Source organism: Pongo pygmaeus, chromosome 1 (assembly GCF_028885625.2).
Source record: "Pongo pygmaeus isolate AG05252 chromosome 1, NHGRI_mPonPyg2-v2.0_pri, whole genome shotgun sequence".
NCBI classification, from domain to species: domain Eukaryota; kingdom Metazoa; phylum Chordata; class Mammalia; order Primates; family Hominidae; genus Pongo; species Pongo pygmaeus.
This window is the reverse complement of record NC_072373.2, coordinates 135906346-135928625: the sequence shown is the minus strand read 5'-3', so window position 1 is coordinate 135928625 and position 22280 is coordinate 135906346. Positions and strand designations below refer to the sequence as shown.

The following is a 22280-nucleotide window of genomic DNA, read 5'->3' as shown; positions in this document are numbered from 1 at the left end:
CCTTGCAGTTGGACTCTAAGCACCAACATATATTCTTAAATTTCTGAGGGAAAAACTTAGAGCATAATGGAGAAGAGCACAGACTCTGAAGCACAGTTGCCTGGGTCCTGGCTCAGCCCTGCCTGCCACTTCTGCACTGGGGTAGGCAATCTCACTGTCCTATGTGTCTTCATCTGTGAAATAAGACTCCTGTGTGTATCTATGTTGCTGTGTGATCTAAATGATCTACTAGGAAAAGCGCTTAAAATTATCTTGTATGTAATAAACACTGGGAAGTGACATTTATTATTATTACTGTTCCTAAGAGCTTCATGGGATAGTGAAAAAGGTTAGGTTTAGTAATCAGAACTGGGTTCAAATGTATTAACAACTTTTGGCATTACTTAGTCTCTTTCAGACGGTTAGTTATGGGTTGAATGAGAATAATGCTATTTACTTTATAGCACAGAACTATTATGAAGATCAAATAGAATCAAACAAATAAGCACAGTGCTTAGCACAGAACAGGCAGGTACCTGGTGAATGTTAGTTCCTTTCCTTTTTTTTTTTTTGAGATGGAGTTTCACTTGTCACCCTGGCTGGAGTGCAATGGCACATTCTCGGCTCACTGCAACCTCTGCCTCTCGGGTTCAAGTGATTCTCCTGCCTCAGCCTCCCGAGTAGCTGGGATTACAGGCGCCCACCACCACGCCTGGCTAATTTTTTGTACTTTTAGTAGACGGGGTTTCACCATGTTGGCCAAGCTGGTCTCAAACTCCTGACCTCAGGTGATCCGCCCGCCTTGGCCTCCCAAAGTGCTGGGATTACAGGCGTGAGCCACCATGCCCGGCCTTCCTTTCCTTTTTAGACCCTATGATCACTGATACTTGATTACACATTAAATTTAACATATATGGCTGCAATGTAAAAAACTGGAATATAGCTTATAACAATGTAGAAATGACAATACAAATGGAAGCTTTTCCACCAGCTTAACAACTAGCAATGACAGCAACTAATATTATAAAGAGAAAATAAGTGAACAAAATGACCGTAGTCAAGGAAATAAAAAAGACATACACATCTCTGTGTTTAATGGGTTAAATGTAGGCCACAGGTAAAAAGCATGTCAAAAAAAAAAGTAGGACTCTAAAGTTTTTGAATTTCAGGAGTATAGTTTGACTCCGTATGAGCAGTTAGTTCAATACACTGAACTGTGGAACTGGAAGCTGCTAACAAATATCACATTGCTCAACACATTTCTACCTTTTTTTTACATGGCTACTCACCACTGAGACATGCATCACATTTTTCTAACGCATTTTGCTTGCGTTCTGATTCCTCAAATGATGTAGCTCGTTCAAAAATTTTGCTTTCACTCTCTGAAGTATGGATATCCTGTTGATGCAAGATAATTTTTTTAAATGGAAGAAGTAAAACATAATCTCAAAATAAACAGTTCAAAGATCTTTAACTTATTAACATAAATATTACAAAGTTCTAATATAATTCCATAAAGGTCAAACTCACTTCCTTTGAAGAAAAAAATAGTGACTTCATGGAACGTTCAATGTCTCTTTCTTCTGGTGATAACAGAGGCTTTGGAAAACCGCCTTGATCAACCTGAGGTGAAACACCACCTATGCTACACATAACATCTTGTGGTTGTAGGGACCCATCAAAGATCTTCTGTGAATAAGTAATGAGGAACTCTACCAAGCGTGCTTGATTTGAATACTCTGCAAGGGAGGAGATGGTGATAGGAGCAGTTGTGGGCCTTGGCCTAATGAGACTTGGTCCAAATATCACCCCCAAGTTTTTGGAGTTCATCTTGTTTTCTTCTGCATGATCTACTACCCTGCAAAGTAGAACACAGAAAGTTGTATGAGATTTGCCTATTAGAGTTCCTTGACTGTAGTTTACTATGGAATAGAGAGGGTGGAGGGAAAACGAGCTGCACAAAAATACTAGGGGGAAAAAGTCTAGGAAAAGGTTATATTTATTTGATTAAAATATTGACCACATGCCAAATAGAGTTTCACAGTTTCACAGTATTGGAATAAATTTCAAGTAAGTAGAAGGAACTACTACAGTTTTACCAGCAGAAAGAAAAAATACCCCTAAAACTGCTCCCATCTCAGTATATGGTATATCCTCCCAAGTCCTTACACTGGGAACCTAAACATCATTGTCAGTTCTCTCACTACCCATCTCCAGTCTTCAAGTCTAGATGATTCTCCCTTCTGAAGATCTCAGTTTCAACACCATCCTCACTCCTCTGGCCTCACTTCAAGCTCTTACCACCTTTTATTTCTATGATTATTCAAGGAGATCTGAATTGTAATAAAGGCCTCCTCTCTAACCTAGTTTCCATATTGCTGCCAGAAATATCTAAAAGGCAAATCTGAGCCTGTTAAATTCCTAGCTCAAAATTCTTTACTGGGTACCAAAGGAAGATGGTCAGCGCACCTGCCAGGCATGCAAGACTTTATCAGGCCTCTACCTGGCTCAGTTTCTGCTACTGCTTGCTGTATTGCAGCCTAACCAATTCACTTATATTTCTCAGATGCACAATGCGCTCGTGTCTCCATGTCTGTGACTTTGTGCCTGGAATGCTCTTCTGTGTAATTTTTCCCACCAAGATACTACTTGGTTCTGTAAGTCTGACTCAAGGGCTATCTCCTCTGATTTATGCCTCCACCACACAATCTTCCTCTGCATGCTGTGCATAGCTGTTAGAACAATGATGCTGTACTCTGTTTGTCTGCAGATCTGTCCCCGCAGTTGATGAGACCAACAGATGGTTGAAACCCTGTTTTCATCCTTGTTTAGCCAGCCAGAGCCTGGCACACAGGAGGCATCTGAGGGAACTATGTTAGCTGCATGTACATATATCTTCAATGTCTCCCTTTCCCTTACACAGATTAGAAATGAAATGTTCATTTTAAAAGTAACATTGCAACAATATGAACACACTTAACACTTAAGAATGGCTAAGAAGTGCCAGGCGCAGTGGCTCACGCCTGTAATCTCAGCACTTTGTGAGGCTGAGGCGGGTGGATCATGAGGTCAGGAGTTCGAGACCAGTCTGGCCAATATGTTGAAAACATCTCTACTAAAAATACAAAAATTAGCTGGGCATGGTGGCGTGCACCTGTACCCCCAGCTACTCAGGAGGCTGAGGCAGAAGAATAGCTTGAACCCAGGAGGCGAGGTTGCAGTGAGCCGAGATAGTGCCACTGCACTCCAGCCTGGGTGACAGAGTGAGACTCTGTCTCAAAAAAAAGAAAGAATGGCTAAGAAAGTAAATTTTGTTATGTGGATTTTACCACAATGAAAAACAAAAAACAAATCAATTGCCCATTAATAAATGTTCTAGTTATATAAAATTCTTACCGCTTTAGATGTACTATAAGGAAATGAAGACTGTTAAAATTTGATGCTGGCAATTGTCTTAGAAGGTCTTTGCTTTTTATAAGAATTCGGTTTATTTCTATACACATATTTGGCCATTTTTTGTCTTCAAGACTATCCTTTTTTGTCTCTTGTTCTTCATTTACATGTTGGATCTCTTTTGCAAGGTCTATAAATTCCTTGTACAATCGAAATAAAATAAATGGTTCTGGGAGCTAAAGAAATAAAATTACATTGGGGTGAGCATTCTATTTTTTTCTGTTAATAATCAACTATTACTAACAGTTACAGAGTGATTTAGCAAGTCCCTTTACATTAAGAAGATTTAAAGTCAATCCACATTTAGTAATGTAAATGTTTGCTACAGATGTGGTCTATAAAGTAAACCTGGAATCATCATCATAAATTGCATCTGTATTAAAAACAACTTAACTGATAATCAGTAAAACTAAAGCTAAAGCTGCATGATGGAATTTTACAAGTCTGATATATATCCTATAGCAATTGCATTCACGACTCCCCCAAAGTTAGTATGATCTTCAACTCTTTTATTGAAATAAAACCCAGGATAATGCACAAAATAAGTAAAATTAGCTAAAAAGGTGAATAAACTGAATTTTCTTGATATGAGAGAAACAGCAAGAAGACACTGTCAACATTTTATTTATCTAATTTTTTAATACACCTTGAATTGCCACAAATAGGTCAAAAGAAAAAGTACCTTCTCAAACTAACAAAGGGCATGCCATTTTGATCTGCCCAGTGTCATAACGAATTTCAATGTTTCCACTTGCTCTGTGATGAAACACAGGGTACCTCTGACTACTACCTGATGTCCTATTTTATCTGTGGTGAGTCAGGAGGTAGGTGCCCCTTTCTCTGGTTTCCTCTGCTGATCCTAGAGAGGGGCAGCTTTGAGATCAATTTCTACCTACACCACTCTGGGATCTGAAGGAAGTCACTTAACCTCTTGGAGCTGCAGATTTCCTGCACAATAAATGAGTAGCATGAAGGCTACTCTCTAACATTGTTTTAAGAATGGAACATGGTTTCCCACATGAAAGTCTCGGTCACATAATATTCCTGAGACAGAATGAGAGCTGATAGTATTAGACCCTATTCATTTCCTCTCCTTGCCTGGCTAGAAGAGATAAAGGATGATTCATTATGAGATTTATAGTCATTCAAAGGTATTTGGCCTCCATTTTTCAGCTGAGAGTCCTGTAAAATGTGATTAAAGATATACCAGTAGTTTCCTGGGCTAACGTGGTAAATCCAACAATTATACCCAATTTCTTTTCCTGTAATCCCACTAAAATACAGTAAGCCCACAGGACTGCGAGAATAGGAGAGGAGACAAAAGCATTACTTCGTAAGCTGAAGAGTTGAAGAGCAAATGAACAAGTACTAACTTAGCAGCTCTGAGAAAGCTGAAATCTCAAACTGTGAACCAACATGACTGACAGAATCCTAAGGAGACTCAGGGACTGTCAGCACTAGGTCTTCTGATTCTCCTGGAGCATGGGCTATCTGACAAGGCTTAGATCTGTAGATCCCTGTTGCCACTTCACGCTTCTGAGCAGCCTCTTCCCGAGAAGTCTCAAGGTTTCTTCTCCGGACAGTATAAAACCGAGTCTCTGGATGGGCAATGTCAAACACAAAGGACAGATGGGCAACTATCTGAAAATGGGGATTTAGTGACTACACATGCTATTCTAAATGTAGAGATCCTGAGGCCTTCTTAGCCTGCTTGGCTCTTACAGGACTGGTACCACACTCTAGGCAAGGAAAGACCTTTCTCTGGAGTATCAGACTACCCCAAGAACAGAAACCTACAGAGATAGAGGCATCAAGTGTTTCCCAAACAGCCCACCTAGATCACCCTACAATAAAGCTCAAAGTCTTCGAAGACTTCAGGTGTTCAAGAGCTTCGAAAGAGATTCAGTTTTCAACTCTTTCATTTTAAGCAGACAATCATGGAGACAGAAATCAAAATGAGTAGAAAAAAAAAACACAACATAAAGGTCTAGGACTGTGCTATTAATATGGTGGCCACAAGCCACATGTGGCTACTGAGCACTGGAAATGTGGCTGGTCTAAACTGAGATGTACTTTAAATGAACAAAACATAGCAGATTTTAAAGACTCAGTAACAAAAAAAGGTAAAATTATTTCATTAATAATTTTAAAATACTGATTAAATGTTCAAATGATATTTTCAGTTTAAGTAAAATATTAAACTAATTTCACCTGTTTATATTTATTTATGTGGCTACTAGAAAATTTAATATTGTACATTTGGCTCACATTAGATTTCTATTGGACAAGGCTAGAGAATATGCCAAGAAAAGAATCCTTAAAAAAAAAACAACTATAAATATCCTCAGATACGGCAGTCATTAAGAAAGGAAGAAAGCTGCAAAAAGAACAAAAACTACAATTCTGGGAAATTGAAACATGATACCAGGAATGAAATAGTTAATAGCAAGGAAGAAAGATAAAGCTGAGGAAATCTCTTAGAAAGTGTTGTAAGAAAACAAAAAAAAAGAAATGAATGATAGAGAAAAGATAAGGGAACTAGAGAACCTGTCCAGGTTGTCAAGTATCCAAATAAGAGTTCCAGATGGAAAGCAAAGAGAAAATAAAGGGGAGGAAATGAGCAGCAAAATGGGAAGTTCCAAAAACTAAAGGACTAACCAGGATTGGCAGCGCTCATGGAGTGCCCTGAATAGTGGATAAAACATACCCACATCAAAACACATACTTATAAAATTTTAGGATAACGGGAAAAAAAGAAGATTCCACAAGCTTTCAGAGACAAAATCATAGGCCACATACAAGGAGTTAGAAATGAGAAGGATTTCAGGCTTCAAAGAGAACAAAAAAATACCTTTGAATTTCTGAAGAAAAATAATTTTCAGCCCAAAATATTAGAACCATACACACTATCAACACTATGACATTTCCATTCAAGAGGGTAGAATATAAAGACATTCATGGATAAATAAGGTTTTAAATATTTACTCCTATTCTACCTTGCTCAAGTATGGGCATGACCAAAACAGGAGAATAAAACAAAACAAAACAAAACAAAAAAAAAAAGGGAAGACATGACAGGCATTTCCTCATAAAAGAGGAGAAGGTGGAAAAGAGATATCCCAGGATGGCAGCTAGTTACCATATTTTTAAAAATCCAGTACAAAATTATAGCTAGATAAGGAGGAGTAAGTTTTGGTGTTTTATACCACTGTAAGATGACTGTAGTTAACAATAATATATTACATACTTTCAAATAACTAAAAGGAGGGTATTGAACGTTCCCAACACAAAGAAATGATGTTTGAGATGATGGATGGGCTAATTACCCTGATCTGATCATTATGCATTATATGTATCAAAACATCACTGTGTACTCTATAAATATGTACAATTATTATATGTCAGTTTAAAATATATATATATATTTTAAAAAGGATCCAGCTAGAAGCAACAGAACTGCAGAGATTGATATGTTGAGGACTATCATTGCTATTCTCTCTGACATTACCTCTTCATTTTCACCCGAGGACAGAATAGCAGCTAAGCTTGGCTCAGGTCTTTTTTTGTACTTGTCTCATGACAATGTGCTCATTAAGTTCTTGCAATCCCTCCATGAGCTGCTGCTTGATGCTACTAGAGCCATTTACTTCATCCCACCGAGTAGGTCTTTGGACCTACTCCTGCAAATTACAGGTTTAACAGTGAGAAAAAAAAAAAAGAGAGAGCAGTCTACTGCCTGACCATATTCCTGCTAGAATGTGCAGTACCCAGCTTATAGGACAGTCCTTCCAGATGTTCCAAATGTAGTACATTACGTGTTCCCAGGACACATTCATAATCTTGGCCACTAACCTATCACAATGGCTATTTTAAAATATCAATGAAGGCAAAGCCAGCCTATGATCCAGACACTGTTTTACTTACTTCATATAACTGTGTGGATACTGGGATTTCCTTACACAGCTAGATTTATGCTTTCAAGTCAATTTTCCAAAGCTTAACAATACATTGTTTAGGAATAAATAGCAAGTATTAAGAGAGGAGAGAGTTATGATTATTAAAGACCTCCTTGGTGGAGTTAGGGGGATGTCACTTGGAAGAGGAACATAGGGGTTTTTTATAAGGTACAGTAATATTCTATTTTCTTAAGGTGGGTGATGGGAGATGAATTTGTTTTTATTTTTCTTTAAACTGTACATGTATTTCATATACTCTTTGACCTATGCACTAATAATCAGCAAGATACCCATACAGTCTATGCCAATGAAAAAACGTGTAGCAAATGTTATCAGCAAAATACAAATCATATTTTTGCTGTTTTTAATTTAATGGTGGGTTTCAAGGGTAAAAATTTTACCTGCCGAAGGTATAATTTCAAGACGTCACAGATATCATGTGAACTAAATTCTGAAATGTCTACCAAGTGCATTCCATTTTCCAAAGCTTGACACAGTTTTTCAGTTTTTATTTTGTTTCCACACACACGATAAATTCCCTTCAATAGAAAAGAAAAAAATTTTGCAAAATTCTTCTTTAGTACAAATGGCTAAATGCAGATATCTACATATATTTGATTTTCAATCTTTTCACTCTATTTCAAATTTTATTATTATTTTAGAAAAAAACTATTCAAGGCCAAATGAGGTAACAATTCCTACAGAAATCTGAAAAAATTTAGTTATTAAAGATTGTTCATTGGCCAGGTGCCTGGGAGGTGGAGGCGGGAAGATCACCTGAGCCTAGAGTTCAAGACCAGCCTGGGCAACGTAAGGAGACCACATCTCCACAGAAAAAAAATTTTTTTTTTTAATTAGCCAGGCGTGGTAGCACGTGCCTGTGGTCCCAGCTACTCAGGAGGCTGAAGTGGGAGGGTTGCTTGAGCCTGGGAGGTCAAGGCTGCAGTGAGCAGTGATTATGCCACTGTACTCCAGCCTGGGCAACAGAGTGAGACCGTGTCTCAGAAACAAAAGAAAACAAAAAAAACCCCTGAGCATTATTTTCCTTTAAAGTCTCCTTTTCATTAGAATAGGTTACACAGGCATTTATGCTTTTTAAAATTTTAAGAGTTATAATATACCTGTAGACACAAAGCTCTATTTTCAATCTCTGAGGCACATATTTTGAGTATAAAAGGGATACCATCTGGTTCCTTTTTTGCAACTTGTGTGAATTCTGCTCCAAATAAATGTATTTTTCCTGTAAGTTTCTGATGACCACAAATAATGACTAAATTTTCCAAACACTTTCGATGACAAACAAGGAGACACTACAAGAAAATGATAGTTTGAAACTGGTTAACCTTAAAACTATTCACAACTGGGCAAACTGCAGGTGGAAGGTAACACAACAAAAATGAGTTTAAGAGGTATTACTTGCGCTATTTGAAATAGATTTAACAACAAAACAAAATATAAAATTATAGAAGGCATACTGTAGTACAATTTATTAAACATATATTTGCAAAAGATCCTAAAAAATAAAAACAAAAAAGTATAAAACAAAAAGCATAAAAGGGTCAACACAATTCCACAGAGATCTTACCTCTTCACATTCAACACCTTGGAACACTACAATGCCTTCACAATCCCTACATTTCGTGGGGGATCTCAATTTGCGAAACTTGTGTGTGAGAGCTGCCTTTGACATCAATGTTTTCTTAAATGTTCCAAGGGAGTTGGGTCCTTGCAAGAGAAATAGTTTATAAAAATTGTAAAATGATAGAAAAATTATACCATGTGATATCATATTTTGAATAATCTTTAAACCCTGTAATCATTCATATGTTATAAAAAGCTTTGAATCTCTAACATCAAAATAGGTGCTTAGCATCCAATTTATAGGTCTAATTTATAGATCTCTTAAAAGGCACATTTATCAAGCATTTTAGCTATGAGTAAAAATCGTCACCAAGTCACTGCTATGAATAATAACATGACATAACGTTTTCAGAATCAGCATATTTACACTGTTATTAATATGCTCTTTCATAGAGCTGGGAAGTGTGTTCATAGGTGGCATTAGAAAAAGCCCCTCTAAACAAAGAAAAATAGCTGTATGAGGTTAGATTGTGAGCATTATCTGCATTACAGATAAAGCTATTCTTAATTCACTATAAAATTATAGTTAATATTAGCTAGTTACATATTAATATTATACTGGAGGTCACATATTCCATTAATTTAGGAAATGATGCCAAACTAGGTATCTGTAGGCATTAAACACAAAACGAATTTATATGAATCTAATTCAAGTCGTTAAGGTAACTGATTTAACTTTATCCTTCAACATCCACAACTTCCTTGTCCTCAAGAAGTACACTTACTTAGTTTTCTTGCATTGTTTCTTTTGAAGGAGCTTTTTAGAATTTCTTAAGCACCACAACCCTTTTAACACTAAGTCACCGTATTAGGTTTATGAAAATGCACAATATCTAGCCTGTTATTTTAGCACCATGCCAATACATTTTACATCTAGTAGTTTTGCTGCCTATTCTTATATTTGTATTTGTAACATTTGATTAATACATTATCAACCCATACTTACACATAATTGTTGGGATATAGTTAAGTCATGGTGAATTTTTTTTGTTTAATACACAACAAAGTATTGATTCTTCAAAATTATACTATTTATCTAATATCATGCAGTGCTACTGATTGAGCTGGTTTAGTCAGGTAAATACAATACCAGTTTCTGAAGGGGAAGGTGGCTCTCTTTCATCTAGATCATCTGCAGAGGACATAGTTCCACTGGATGGTGTTCGTGGAAGTTTTCGATGAAAGTCTCCTAGAAGAAAATTGTGGATACAATTACCTGACCATTCATTGTAGAATCTTTGAAACAGGAAATGACAACACTTTTGAAATAACACATGTCATACTATTTTATTGGCTTCAATGTAAAAATTTGCTTCTATTCTCATACTCTGGGTAACAGGGAATTTTGATACTCATTCCTGGGAACAAAAAGAAATTTAACCACATCTGACTTTCCAAAACAAATTTAAAACTGAGGCTCATGTAGTCCAATAACACTTTACTGCCAACTTCTGATGGTAAGAATTAGAGACTGTAAACTCTGCAAGTATAGCTGATATTTTCCATTCATATCTAATACCTAATATGTGACCGAGTAGCTGGCACAACAGTAAAGTTGTCATTAAATGTTTGCTGAATTAAGTTATAAATGTATACAATTAAACCAAAAGCTTTCTACAATATACAAAAATCTTTGAATATAACAACCCAACAGTAACATCACATTTGTTACTGGCAAGACTGCCGACTGGGAACCAGTAACAACAGCCCAGTGATACTGGCAGGGAGCTGAGACCACAGGATACAAGCTATGTCAGCAAAGGACACTGCCATATGTATCAAAGCATGTTTGGAAGCAGCTCAACTGGGAATGAGTTTTACTTCCTCCCTCTGCGTAGGCCTATATCTAAGTGGAAGAATTCACCTTAACGTAAGGCCTTAAAAGTTTCAAATTCAGAGTTAGAAAAGCCTTTACAAATGATTTTAAAGAACATCCTCTTCACCAAAGGATTTTTCTTCACAATATGCTTAAAAGTAGCTATCTAGTTTTCACTTTGAATGTGCCCCCAATGACTGATAAATCACAAGGTTGTATTACTCCATTTTATAACTATTCTAATTGTAAAATGTATTTCTTATATTACTGAACAGAAATCTGCCTCCCTATAAATCCCAGCCTTGGTCATATTTTTCCCAAATGGAGGAAACAAGCACTCTAACTTTAATCCCTTTTCACTTCCAGTATTTGAGGACAGCTGACAGGTCTCCAATTTTCCTTTTACCCAGGCAAAGCATTCCCAGGTTTTCACCCATTTATCAGGTGATGTGGTTTCTAAAATTTTGCCTTTACCACATGAAGTCTTATGGGATCCTAAATAATTTGGGGCTTGCTCTAGATTGGGTCATAATTTCTGGAGCTACCTAGAACCAGTTTGTTGTTACAAAGCTAATTACAAATATTCAGCTCAATATTAGGCTCACACTACCAGAATGTTCCTTGAACAGTGCTAGTTCTAAAGAAGGCAGCAAAGTGGCAGGTGATAATCAGCCTACAAACCCACTACTGAGTGAAAACAGTTTCCTAAATTTAAATATAAGAGATTTATCTAAATGAGTAAAACTTCTGCAATATGTAAAAGAAGAAAAAGGCCTTGGAATCTGAGATGGCTTAAATCCTATCGTCTATTAAGATCCTAGAAGAAAGAAACGTTGCCAGAAAGAATGGGCCTGAAGCAGTCTTTGGTAGAGGTGTAAAGAAAGAATGTTGGATGTAAGAATCTCATGGGTTCAATTGCTACCTTCTTCTCCCGCTAGCTGTATAATCTAGGCAAGTTACTCTCTTAGAAGCCACTAAGGGAGAATTCAAATTGCTTACTCAATTTCTCTCTGGGGATCATGAGATAATCTATATTAAAGTATCTTAAAGCACATTTGTAAAAAATTAACAAGAATAAGTAATTGCAGGCACAGAAATAGCAAAATGACATTGTTTACTATAGCAATTAAGTACCAAACAATCCAAAAGATGATAGTTATATTCACAGAATATACAGCAGTGAAAATAAAGGTGGCTACCTACATTCACATAGATCTTAAAAAAAAATACATGAAGTCACAATAGCGTAATTCAATTTGTATAACATTCAGAAGAGAGCAAAACGTCAGATATAGGTACTAGAAACATTTAAAATAGCTAGGGAATGTTTTTAAAACATTTCAGGATAATGGTTTATTCTGGTGGCAGATAGGGCAATGTTACCAAGAAGGTGTACACAGGGGGCTTCTAATATACTGATAATCATCTATTTCTTAGGCTGGGTGGCAAATATATGAGGGGTTTTTAAAAACTATTTTTTAAACTGTACACTTTCCTCTCTATTATGTGTGAAAGTTCACTGTAAAAACAAGGTAGTTAAAAAATACCTAAAAAAGGACTGATCTTTCAATGCGTTTTCACTGCTAGACTTAAATATAGATGTACCTGGACTTATAGATTCTGAATCCAGAGATCTAGATTCGCTGCTCCCTCCAGTACTCTCAGAGTCACTAAACATCCCAAATGTCCATGATCTTATAAAGGAAGGACCTTTAATAAAAAGAATAAAGTCAAAACTTGGCTATAGGTGGATTTCATAAGGTAAAATACTGACATTCTATCAAGTGAGACAATTCAAATTTCTTTAACAATAACCAGTTATCAATGTTAAGACAGGCACCATGGTAACAACTGTGAATAAGACCTCATAAACTTACAATCTAAGGCCTGATTTTTAAATTCCAGAGCACCAATTAATTTAACAATCACATGTGAACAATCTTACCTTTTATAAATTAGCACTCTCTTTAGTATGGAAAACTACCTGTTATATCTGCACTGTTAGAGCATCTGTCCTCTTCAATTTTATTAGAACTGTCAGGAAGGCGTACAACATCCTCTAAAGAGTTGGCAGGTCCAAATCCTGAAGGTTGGGAACTATTTAAATGTTTATTTACATTTCTGAAACAACAACAATGACAAAAAACAAAACTCAACACTTCAAAGAATAACTAATAATCAGTCTATTTCATTCTATGTTTAGAAAAATCTATTAATTTAACAATCATAGAAGAATTCAACTAACTAAATATTAAAAACAAACCATACTACATGGTTCAGCTTCTTATAGGAGATGTAAATACTTTTTAATTATTTGTGCTTATTACAGTGAAAACATGGGAAGTGAAGAGCAAAAGTATAGTTAATTCATGTCATGGTTAAACTTTTCTAGCATGACCTCTGTGAAAAACATAGGTTAAATTTTGTGGACCTTCAAAACATGTATGGCCATCATATGCCATTCCCAAAGGATTTTTAAGTCTTAAATAAAGGAAGTCTGTGTCAAAATGGAAAGGCTTACTGTTAGTGAACTACATCTATTCTTTAAATATATCTACTTCGATACCATAAAATCATATTTAAAGAACTCAGAAAATTTTTAAGTTAATTTTGTCAGTTAGAAAAGACACCTCCTTGTACTAGATAGAAACTTAACAATTAAGTGTTTTATATTTTGAAATAATTTTGTCTGTAGATTAATTCTCACCCATCAACTTTTTCTTCTTCAGTTGAATTTGTGGCCTTGACAAATTCACTGTACTCTTGGCCTGGGTCATAGAGTTTGGCACTATCACAGAGAGACTGTAAACTGTCTGCAAGGGAAGCAGCCTGCAGATGCTGCATGTGGAAGAGGTTAACTGTTACCTATAGACACAGAGACAAAAGGCAGAGTAACTCATGGTATACAGAATGCTATACAAACATACATTTATTTCAATGACTGTACCAATAAAAATGCCATACAGTGAAGCATACAACACTGAATATCACTCTGAACATACTATGATGCCTGATTTTGCATAATGTCTAGATTAGGGAGAAAAGTAGTTTGAATCTAATATTTAGGAGAAATCATTTCCAGCAAAAGGGGCTTTTAGCCGAAAAATTCAACAGTAACTTCAAAAACTCCATGCCCCAACTGGTTCATAATTTTAGGAGATGGATATGTTTCTGAGGATCCTCATTTCTATATCCTGATGGTCTGATCACAACTGCCTAAACTCTTCAGAGAAAAACATGGGGAAAACACTTCCAATCAAAGAACTATTATTGAGACTGTTTTCACTTTTTCAATCCTATAAAAATAGAAATGCTTAACTACAGTACTCAGTTCTTATAATTAGATATTACCTTGAATCTATTCAAAATAACATTATTCCACTGAGTTTCACAAATGCCTAAATATATTATCACTATCATCACTTGTACTAACAACAATAGCAGCAGCTGACAAGTGTGTACAATATGCCTGACCAATTCTCAGAGTCTTATATGAATACACTAATTTGATGTTCACAAAAACCTAGGTTTTGGGTATATTACAGCAAACCGATGAGATACTGACCCTCATGGACCTTTACGTTCTCCTGAGGGTGGTATGCGAGAGAAGTAACAAATTACATAAATAAAATACTTTCTGGTACTGAAAAATGCTATGAATACTATATAAGAATGTCAAATTATGCAGTATGACCAGGTACGTGTTTGTGAAAGGGTATTTCCAACATGGTAAATTAGGGAAGGCCTCTCTGAGGAGGTAACATTTGAACTGCAGGCCGATGTAAGAAAAGCTTCATGGAGATCAATCCAAACGAAAGGAGGAGGTAGTGCAAATGTGAATGGGAAAGAGCTTGTCATGCTCAAGAAACAGATGAAAGGTCAATATGGTTGAAGTATATGGAAAGAGCTGGAGCTCTGGTTTAAGATAAAGCTAAAAAAAGAAGTAGTCATCTAAACTATGGCAAGGTGTCTGAATTTAAGTGCAACAGGAAGCTGGTGGAGCATTTTACACAAAGCTATAACACGATCTGATTTATTCTTTAAAATGACACTCTGGCTTCTTTGTGGGGAAGGTATTTAAGGGAAGCAATCTGAATAAATGCTAAATTTCGATTAGCTTAATGTTATTTCAAAGACTGCCATGTTTCCTCTTCATCTCTCTTGATATACCAGATGATAGGATAATTAGCCTCTAAGTCCTTTTCAGTGTAGACAGGCATTTCCCTAAGGATACTTGACTCTGCATAAATAGTATTTGAAAAGTACAGATAACAGAATAAATAGCTTATTTGTGCCCTAACTTCTTCAAGAAACAAAGAAAATTCAAACTGCATAAGGTACAGTTTAATTCTAGCAACTGGCTACGTTAGAGCATTCTCCAGCTGAAGGTAAACTGCTTACTCTCTTGATCCTAAAGGTAACTTGCACGCTAGGTGACCTTCATCAAATTATTTATAATTTATTTAAACCAGTGCATTGAAAAAGTTAATGTGCAAATGAATCACCTTGGGGATCTTGTCCAAATGTAGATTATGGTTCTAAGGATCTGTGTTGAAACCCAAGATTCTGCATTCCTCATAGGCTCTCAAAGTAATGGCAATATGACTGGTCCAAGGACCACATCTTGAGAAGGCTTTCTAAACTTTAGTTTTCTCATCAGTAAAATGGAGCTAAAAACTTGATAGGATTTTTGTGAGAATTAAATGAATTAATGTAGACCATGAGCTTAATACACTGGCAGGTACGTAGTCAATCTTAGCTATTATTAGCTATTGTTTGAGGTGAAGAGAATTCGTCAAAAGTAAATGGCTTAAATGACTTCTAAGGTAATTTCAAATCCTGGATTCTATAATTCTTTTAAATCCTTTCGTGATTCTTTAAGTAAATAATATATTAATTAATCAAAATTTGGAAAATAAATGAGATACAATTTTAAACACTCAAAAACATTTTAAGGAAGTTTTCTGGTTCAGATGCAGTAAGCTAACTCCCCCGTCTCCCACTGAATTCATCTAAAAATCTGAACAGAATGCACAAATCAAGACTCTGAAAAGTAAATGGAAATAAACTACAATTCAAGGTATGACCAATCCAGTGATAGGTCTACTCCTGCCCTCTTTTCCAGCCCATGCTCAGCTCCTACCCAATTCTTCAATTCCCAAAGTACAAACTGAGTGCAGACAGAAGGAGCTCCAAGAGAGGTCCTTTCTGGCCCAAGGAACAAAAGCAGGGAGGGGTGATAGGAGATGAAACTAAAACAGTAGAAGAAAACTCCCTGGTTTCTTTTGTATATTTATTTTCTCTCCTGCCCTAGACCCCAAGCAAGTCCAAATCCCTAAGACACAATCCTATGGGTGCAGCAATGATGGCAGTAGCAGCTGAAGAGATGCCAAAACTCTGATGGAAATCCTCGTTTATGACCAGATGAACTGTAGTCTAGAGTGAGAGGGGTCTGAAATTTCTGTTACTTTTTTCTCTTTATCCTCCCCACACTTGGCCCTGGAGAAGAGCAGAATAGGCAGACCTAAGCCCCCAGACAGAAGATTAGGAAGGGACTCACGCAGAAGCTGGAAAATGAACCTAACTGTATCAAATGGCTGCTAAAATTGAAAAAAAAAATTAATGTTCAATATAGGTTATAAACAGGACCCAGAGTCAATAAAGTAATAGTGAAAATATCTAGGATATCATTCAAAATTACTTGTCATACAAAGAACCAGGAAAATCTTAACAACTCGCAAGACAAAAGACAATAAAAAGGCACCAACACTGATACAGCTCAGATTTGGGATGATCAGATGAAAACTCTAAAACAACTATTACAAAGGTTTCAAAAAAGTAGAGCAAACAATCTTGAAACATGGAAAAACAGAAGAAGTCTCAGCAAAGAAACGTAAGATATAAAGAAACGAAAGGAAAATTTATTGCTGAAAAATAAAATATCCAGAACAAAAAATTTACTGGACGAACTGTATGGGAGAATGGGGATAACCAAAGGAAAAGAGACTGTGAACTTGAAGACAGATCAACAGAATACTATAAACAACCAAGAGGAAAAAGCTTTGGGGAAAAAACAGAGGACCTCCAGAACTGCGGAAGATTAACAAAAGCTCTAGTGTTTGAGTCACTGCATGTCAGAGAAAGAGGAAAAAGAATACTACAAAAAAAAAAATTGAAGAAACACTAGTTGAAAACTTCTCAAATTTTTCAAGAGTCAGACTTGTAGATTCAAGAAGTTCAACCAATCCAAAACACGAAAAACAGCAAAAACCAGGTCTAGATACGTCTTAAACAGATAAAATCCAAAGACAAAAAATATCCCACAAAAACAGCCAAAGAAAAACACACGCCACAATTGGGGAATGATAATTCAAATGATTACTGGTATCTCATGAGAAACTATGGATGCCATAAGGCAGCGGAACAATATTTTTAAAGCAGTGAAAGAACTGATTTCTGTATTTAAAATTCTATATCCAGTGAAGGTGTCCTTCAGAAATGAAGACGAAATAAAGACATTCTCATATGAAACACAACCAAGTGAATCCATTAGCAGCAGACCTGCTATAAAATAGTGGTAAAGGAAGTTCTGTAGACAAAGTGTTACCAGAGGAAAGATGGAACCACTAGAATGCAAGAAGAATGAATAGAAATAGTAAATAATAGACTACTTTTTTCCTCTTAACCTCTTTATAATATGTATGACTTTTAAAAGCAAAAATTATGAGAGTCTGGAGAGGTTTTCAACGTATATGGATGTAATTTACATATATCAAATACAACCCAGATTAGGTAAAGGAACTTCTACGGTGGTGATGCTTCTGTGTTCCACTTGAAGTGGTAAAAAACTAGTTCTAAGTAGACTGTAAAAAAATTAAGTGTATGTATAAATATGGATAAGTGTGCAACCATTTTTTTTAAACTTGGCTATTTATAGAATAATCTATTTTAGGCTGAATTGTCCTAGTACATGTTTTAATGCATCTAGCATTTTCATATAACTCTGGAAGCCACATTAAATGCTCGGCTTCTTCAACAGTTTTTCACAGTTCATTACTACATTTTCAGGTAACTAGTAATCTTAGAACTTCTATTTCTGTTCCATGAAAGAGATAATTTTTTTACCAGAATGCTTATTTTGTATCTTAATGACACAATATCCATTTTCATATATGACAGAATCCATATATGTACTACTACATCTGTATGTTCTTAGTCACATCAGGCTGCTACAACAAAAATACCATAGACAGAGTGACTTGACAGATTTATTTCTCACAATTGTAGAGATTGAGAGATCAAGATCAAGGCACTATCACATTCAGGGTCTGGTGTGGGCCTCAATTCCTGATGCGTAGACTGTTCTTTTCTCGCTGTGTCCTCACATGATAGAAGGGGAAGGGTCATGAGGGCTCCACCTAGTCACCTCCCAAAGGCCCCACCCTCCAAATATCATCACATCATCACACTGGGGATTAGGAACTCAACATGCTAATTTTGCAGGGGGTCATGAACAGTCCATAGCAACTCAGTTCAACCAAGTCTTAAACAGATAAAAACCAAAGATTCAACCAAGATTGTGAGGTTCTAATGATAATTTACAATGTTAAATGATCTCAAAAACCATTATGTCTTGATATATACTGCTTAACTGGTTGACTCTATATAACATAAACAATCAAACACATTTTTTCATTGGTCAAGCGATGTAGTTTTATATTTAGCTTCACTGAAAGTAAATGTAGACAAAAGTAAAAAGTAATAATAGAAGTCTACATGCAACCATTGTGGTTATCAAGGCAATGTAAGTTTCTAAATGATAATTAGAGGGAGATTTTCTCAGGTTATATAAAAAGATAAAAATTGAATTTCCTAACTGGAAGCTGGCCAGGAGTAGTTTGTAACTGCTATATTCTCTTGAAAAAGACACTGTAGTCATTAGAACAAGAGAAGGGAAGGGAAAGAGTTCTACCAAACAAAATCTCAGTTTTGGTTCATTTATTAAACTTCTTTCTCATTTTATAAGAACAAAGGTGAAAAAAACCATTCTGGTGATTGGACCCATGGGCCAGGCAACCCAATATTCAATTGACACTGAATCCAAGACACTGCAAGCAATATTCAATTTATGACAGTGGTGCCAGGGGAGGTGTTATGAGCATCCACACTATTTTTTCCTTCACAATGTTTTCTTCAGAAAACATTTAGAAATTAGGAATATAACTTGAGCTACTATAGCTTCTTAATAACACAGACATGTGCAACCAATTTTTTAAAAAAGGTATATGAAGATACATAATAAAAAACCCAGTAGACAAATTAAAATATATGTCTAGAAAATTATCAATTCATCCAAAAGAAGGCAGCAAAAGGGAAATAGATTAAGGAAAATATCATAAGGCATAAACAAAAAAGAAATAAAATGATAAAACTAAATCTGAACATATATTTACCTTAAATATAAACGGTCTAAACACTCCAGTTGTAAGATAGTGCCAAAATAGATTTAAAAAAAAAAAATCAAGATAGAAGTATATGCTCTCTATATGCTATATAAGAAACTCACTCTAAATATGATAAAATTAAAAGAATGATAAAAGATATGCTACACTCAAAATAATCAAAAGAAAACTGGAATAACATATCAATATTAAATAAAGTAGAATAAAAAGCAAGGGAATTTATCAGTACAAAAAGAGACACATTTCTAGGGATAAAAGGATCAATATACCAAGATCATATAATAATTGTTACTGTGTAAGCAATGGAGCTTCAAAATACATAAAACAAAAACTGACAGAACTAAAAACACACAATATGTTAGAGACTTCAAAACTCCTTTCTCAGTAACTGATAAAAGTAGCAAAAGGTAAATCATCAGGAATACAGAAGAAATAAATTACGTCTTAAAACAACAGGAACCAATTGATATTTATAAAACACTCCAGTCAACAACAGAACACACATACTTTTCAAGTGTACACATGGAAAATTCATCACTGATCTTTTCAAAGAAACAGCTTTTAGTTTCGATTTTTCCCTGTTTTTCTAATTTTACTGATTTCTTTTTATTGATTTCTGCTTGTTTATGACTCACATCCTGGGTCATAAAATAAACTACGTAACAAATTTAAGAGAAATGTAATCATAACCAGTATTTCTCCCACCATAATAGAATTAAACTAAAAATCAGTATCAGGAAGATATCCAGAAAATCCTCAAATACCTGGAAATTAAACAATAGACTTCTACATTATCCACAGATCAAAGATGAAGTCTCAAGGGAAATTAGAAGATATTTTGAACTGAATATAAATGAAAATACAAAATTCAAAATTTGTGGGCTATACATAAGCAATGCTTAGAGCGGAAAATTTAAAGAATTAAATGTATCAGAAAAGCACAGGGAGGTCTCAATAAACAACATAAGCTTGTGCTTTAAGAAACTTTTTTAAAAAAGCAAAAGAAGCCCAAAGAAAGTAGAAATAAAGAATAAAATGCAGAAATCAGTAAAACTAAGAAAAAGAAAAACTGATGAAACTAAATGCTATTTCTTTTTTAAACAGATAATAACACTTATAAACCTCTTGCCAGATTGACCAATGAGAGAGAAAGAGAAAAAAGATGCAAATTACCAGTATCGGGAATGAAAGAGAGGTTATTACTACAGCCCACTGAGACATTAAAAGGTAAGAGAATACTACAAGACACACTGTGCACATAAATTCAACAACCTAGATAGAAAGGACCAATTCCATGAAAGCCACAAGCTACCAAAAATCACCCAAGAAGAAATAACTAACTTGAATAGGTCTATATCAAAATACACTGAATATGTAGTAAAAAAAAAAAATCTTCCAAAAGAGAAAATCCCAAGCCTAGATACTTTCACCGGAGGAATGTTATCAAACTTTTAAAGAAGAAATAACACAAATTTGAAACAATCTTTTCCAGAAAACAAAATAGGAGGAAGCACTTCCCAATTCATTTTATGAAGCCAGAATCACCCTGACACTTTCAAAACCAGACAAAAACATTTTTTTTAGACATATCAATCTTTCACTGAGAGAAAAAGAAAAAATACTCAACAAAGTAGCAAATTGAATCCAGCAATATATAAAAGAAAACAATTCCTCATGACCAAGAGGGGCTTATTCCAGGGATGCAAAGCTAGGTCTACACTCATATATTAACGTAATCCACTATATTTACAGGCTGAAGACAAAACTACACGTATCAAATAATGCAGAAAAACATTAGATAAAATCTAACCTTTATTCATGATAAAACTCTCAGCAAACTAGAAAAAAGAAATTTCTTAACCAGATAAAAGGCATCTTCAAAGAACCTACAGCTATCACCATATTTTATGATGAAAGACTGAGTGCTTTTCCCCTAAGATGGACAATTAGGCCAGGATGTCTTCTCTCACCACACCTATTTAACAGTGTACTAGAAGCCATAGTTAGGACAATAAGAAAAAGAAATAATACAGATTGGAAAGGAAGATATAAAACTGTCCCGATTTGCAGGTAACATAATTTTCTATGTAGAGAATCCCAAAGGATCTACAAAAAGCTCCCAAAACAAGTAAATGAGTTTAGCAAGGCTGCAAAATATAAAACCAACACACAAAATATCAAGTATATTTCTAAATATTAACAAAACAGCAAGCCACGGTGGCTCACGCCTGTAATCCCAGCACTCTGTGGGGCCAAAGTGGGTGGATTCCTTGAGCCCAGGAATTCAACACCAGGTTGGGCAAACATGACAAAACCCAGTCTCCACAAAAAATACAAAAATTAGCTGGGCATGGTGGCATGCACGTGTAGTCTTAGCTACCTGGGAGGCTGAGCATTGCTTGAGCCCAGGAGGGTGAGGCTGCAGTGAGCTATGATCACACCACTGCACTCCAGCCTGAGTGACAGAGTAAAACCCTGTCTCAAAAAACAAAAACAAACAAAAAATCCCCTAAACCAATTAATGATGGGAATTTTAAATAAAGGAAATCTATACATATGCACTTATGTGTACATATAGACCATTCACAATAGCCCCCCCAAATAAACACATACATATATAGGATTAAATCTAACACAACTTATTAAAGGTATGTTGAAAACTACAAATTGCTGATTTTTTTTTTCTTAATCAAAGACCTAAGTAGTTGGAGAGACATAATATGTTCATGTGTTGGCAACTTTATATTGCTGAGATGCTACATATACAGTCAATGCTCCCCAGTCTGATCTAAAATTTAATATCAATTCCAACCAAAATGTTGGCAAGAGTTTTTTGGAGATATGGACAAGCTGATTCTAACATTTTTATGGAAGGTCACAGGACCTTAAATACTCAAACAATTCTATAAAAGAATAAAGCTGAAAGACCCACACTGTGCACCTGATTTTAAGACTTGCTGTAAAGCAAAAATA

The 22280-nt window shown here is 35.4% G+C and overlaps 1 protein-coding gene across 4 annotated transcripts in view; it reads right to left on the bottom strand.

Annotated features, from left to right (window-relative positions):
• The window catches only part of ARHGAP29 (Rho GTPase activating protein 29), a 74843-nt gene that overhangs the window by 3467 nt on the left and 49096 nt on the right, over positions 1–22280 (bottom strand). For all 4 annotated transcript variants that reach the window (XM_054475779.2, XM_054475807.2, XM_054475788.2 and 1 more), the window contains exons 13-22: positions 13553–13710; positions 12830–12966; positions 12451–12555; positions 10120–10218; positions 8974–9113; positions 8510–8698; positions 7790–7927; positions 3376–3608; positions 1510–1837; positions 1269–1377 (exon numbers count right to left, since the gene is read on the bottom strand). In XM_054475779.2, coding sequence (XP_054331754.1) covers positions 1269–1377; positions 1510–1837; positions 3376–3608; positions 7790–7927; positions 8510–8698; positions 8974–9113; positions 10120–10218; positions 12451–12555; positions 12830–12966; positions 13553–13710 — 1636 coding nt within the window. The remainder of the gene's footprint in view (positions 1–1268; positions 1378–1509; positions 1838–3375; positions 3609–7789; positions 7928–8509; positions 8699–8973; positions 9114–10119; positions 10219–12450; positions 12556–12829; positions 12967–13552; positions 13711–22280) is intronic.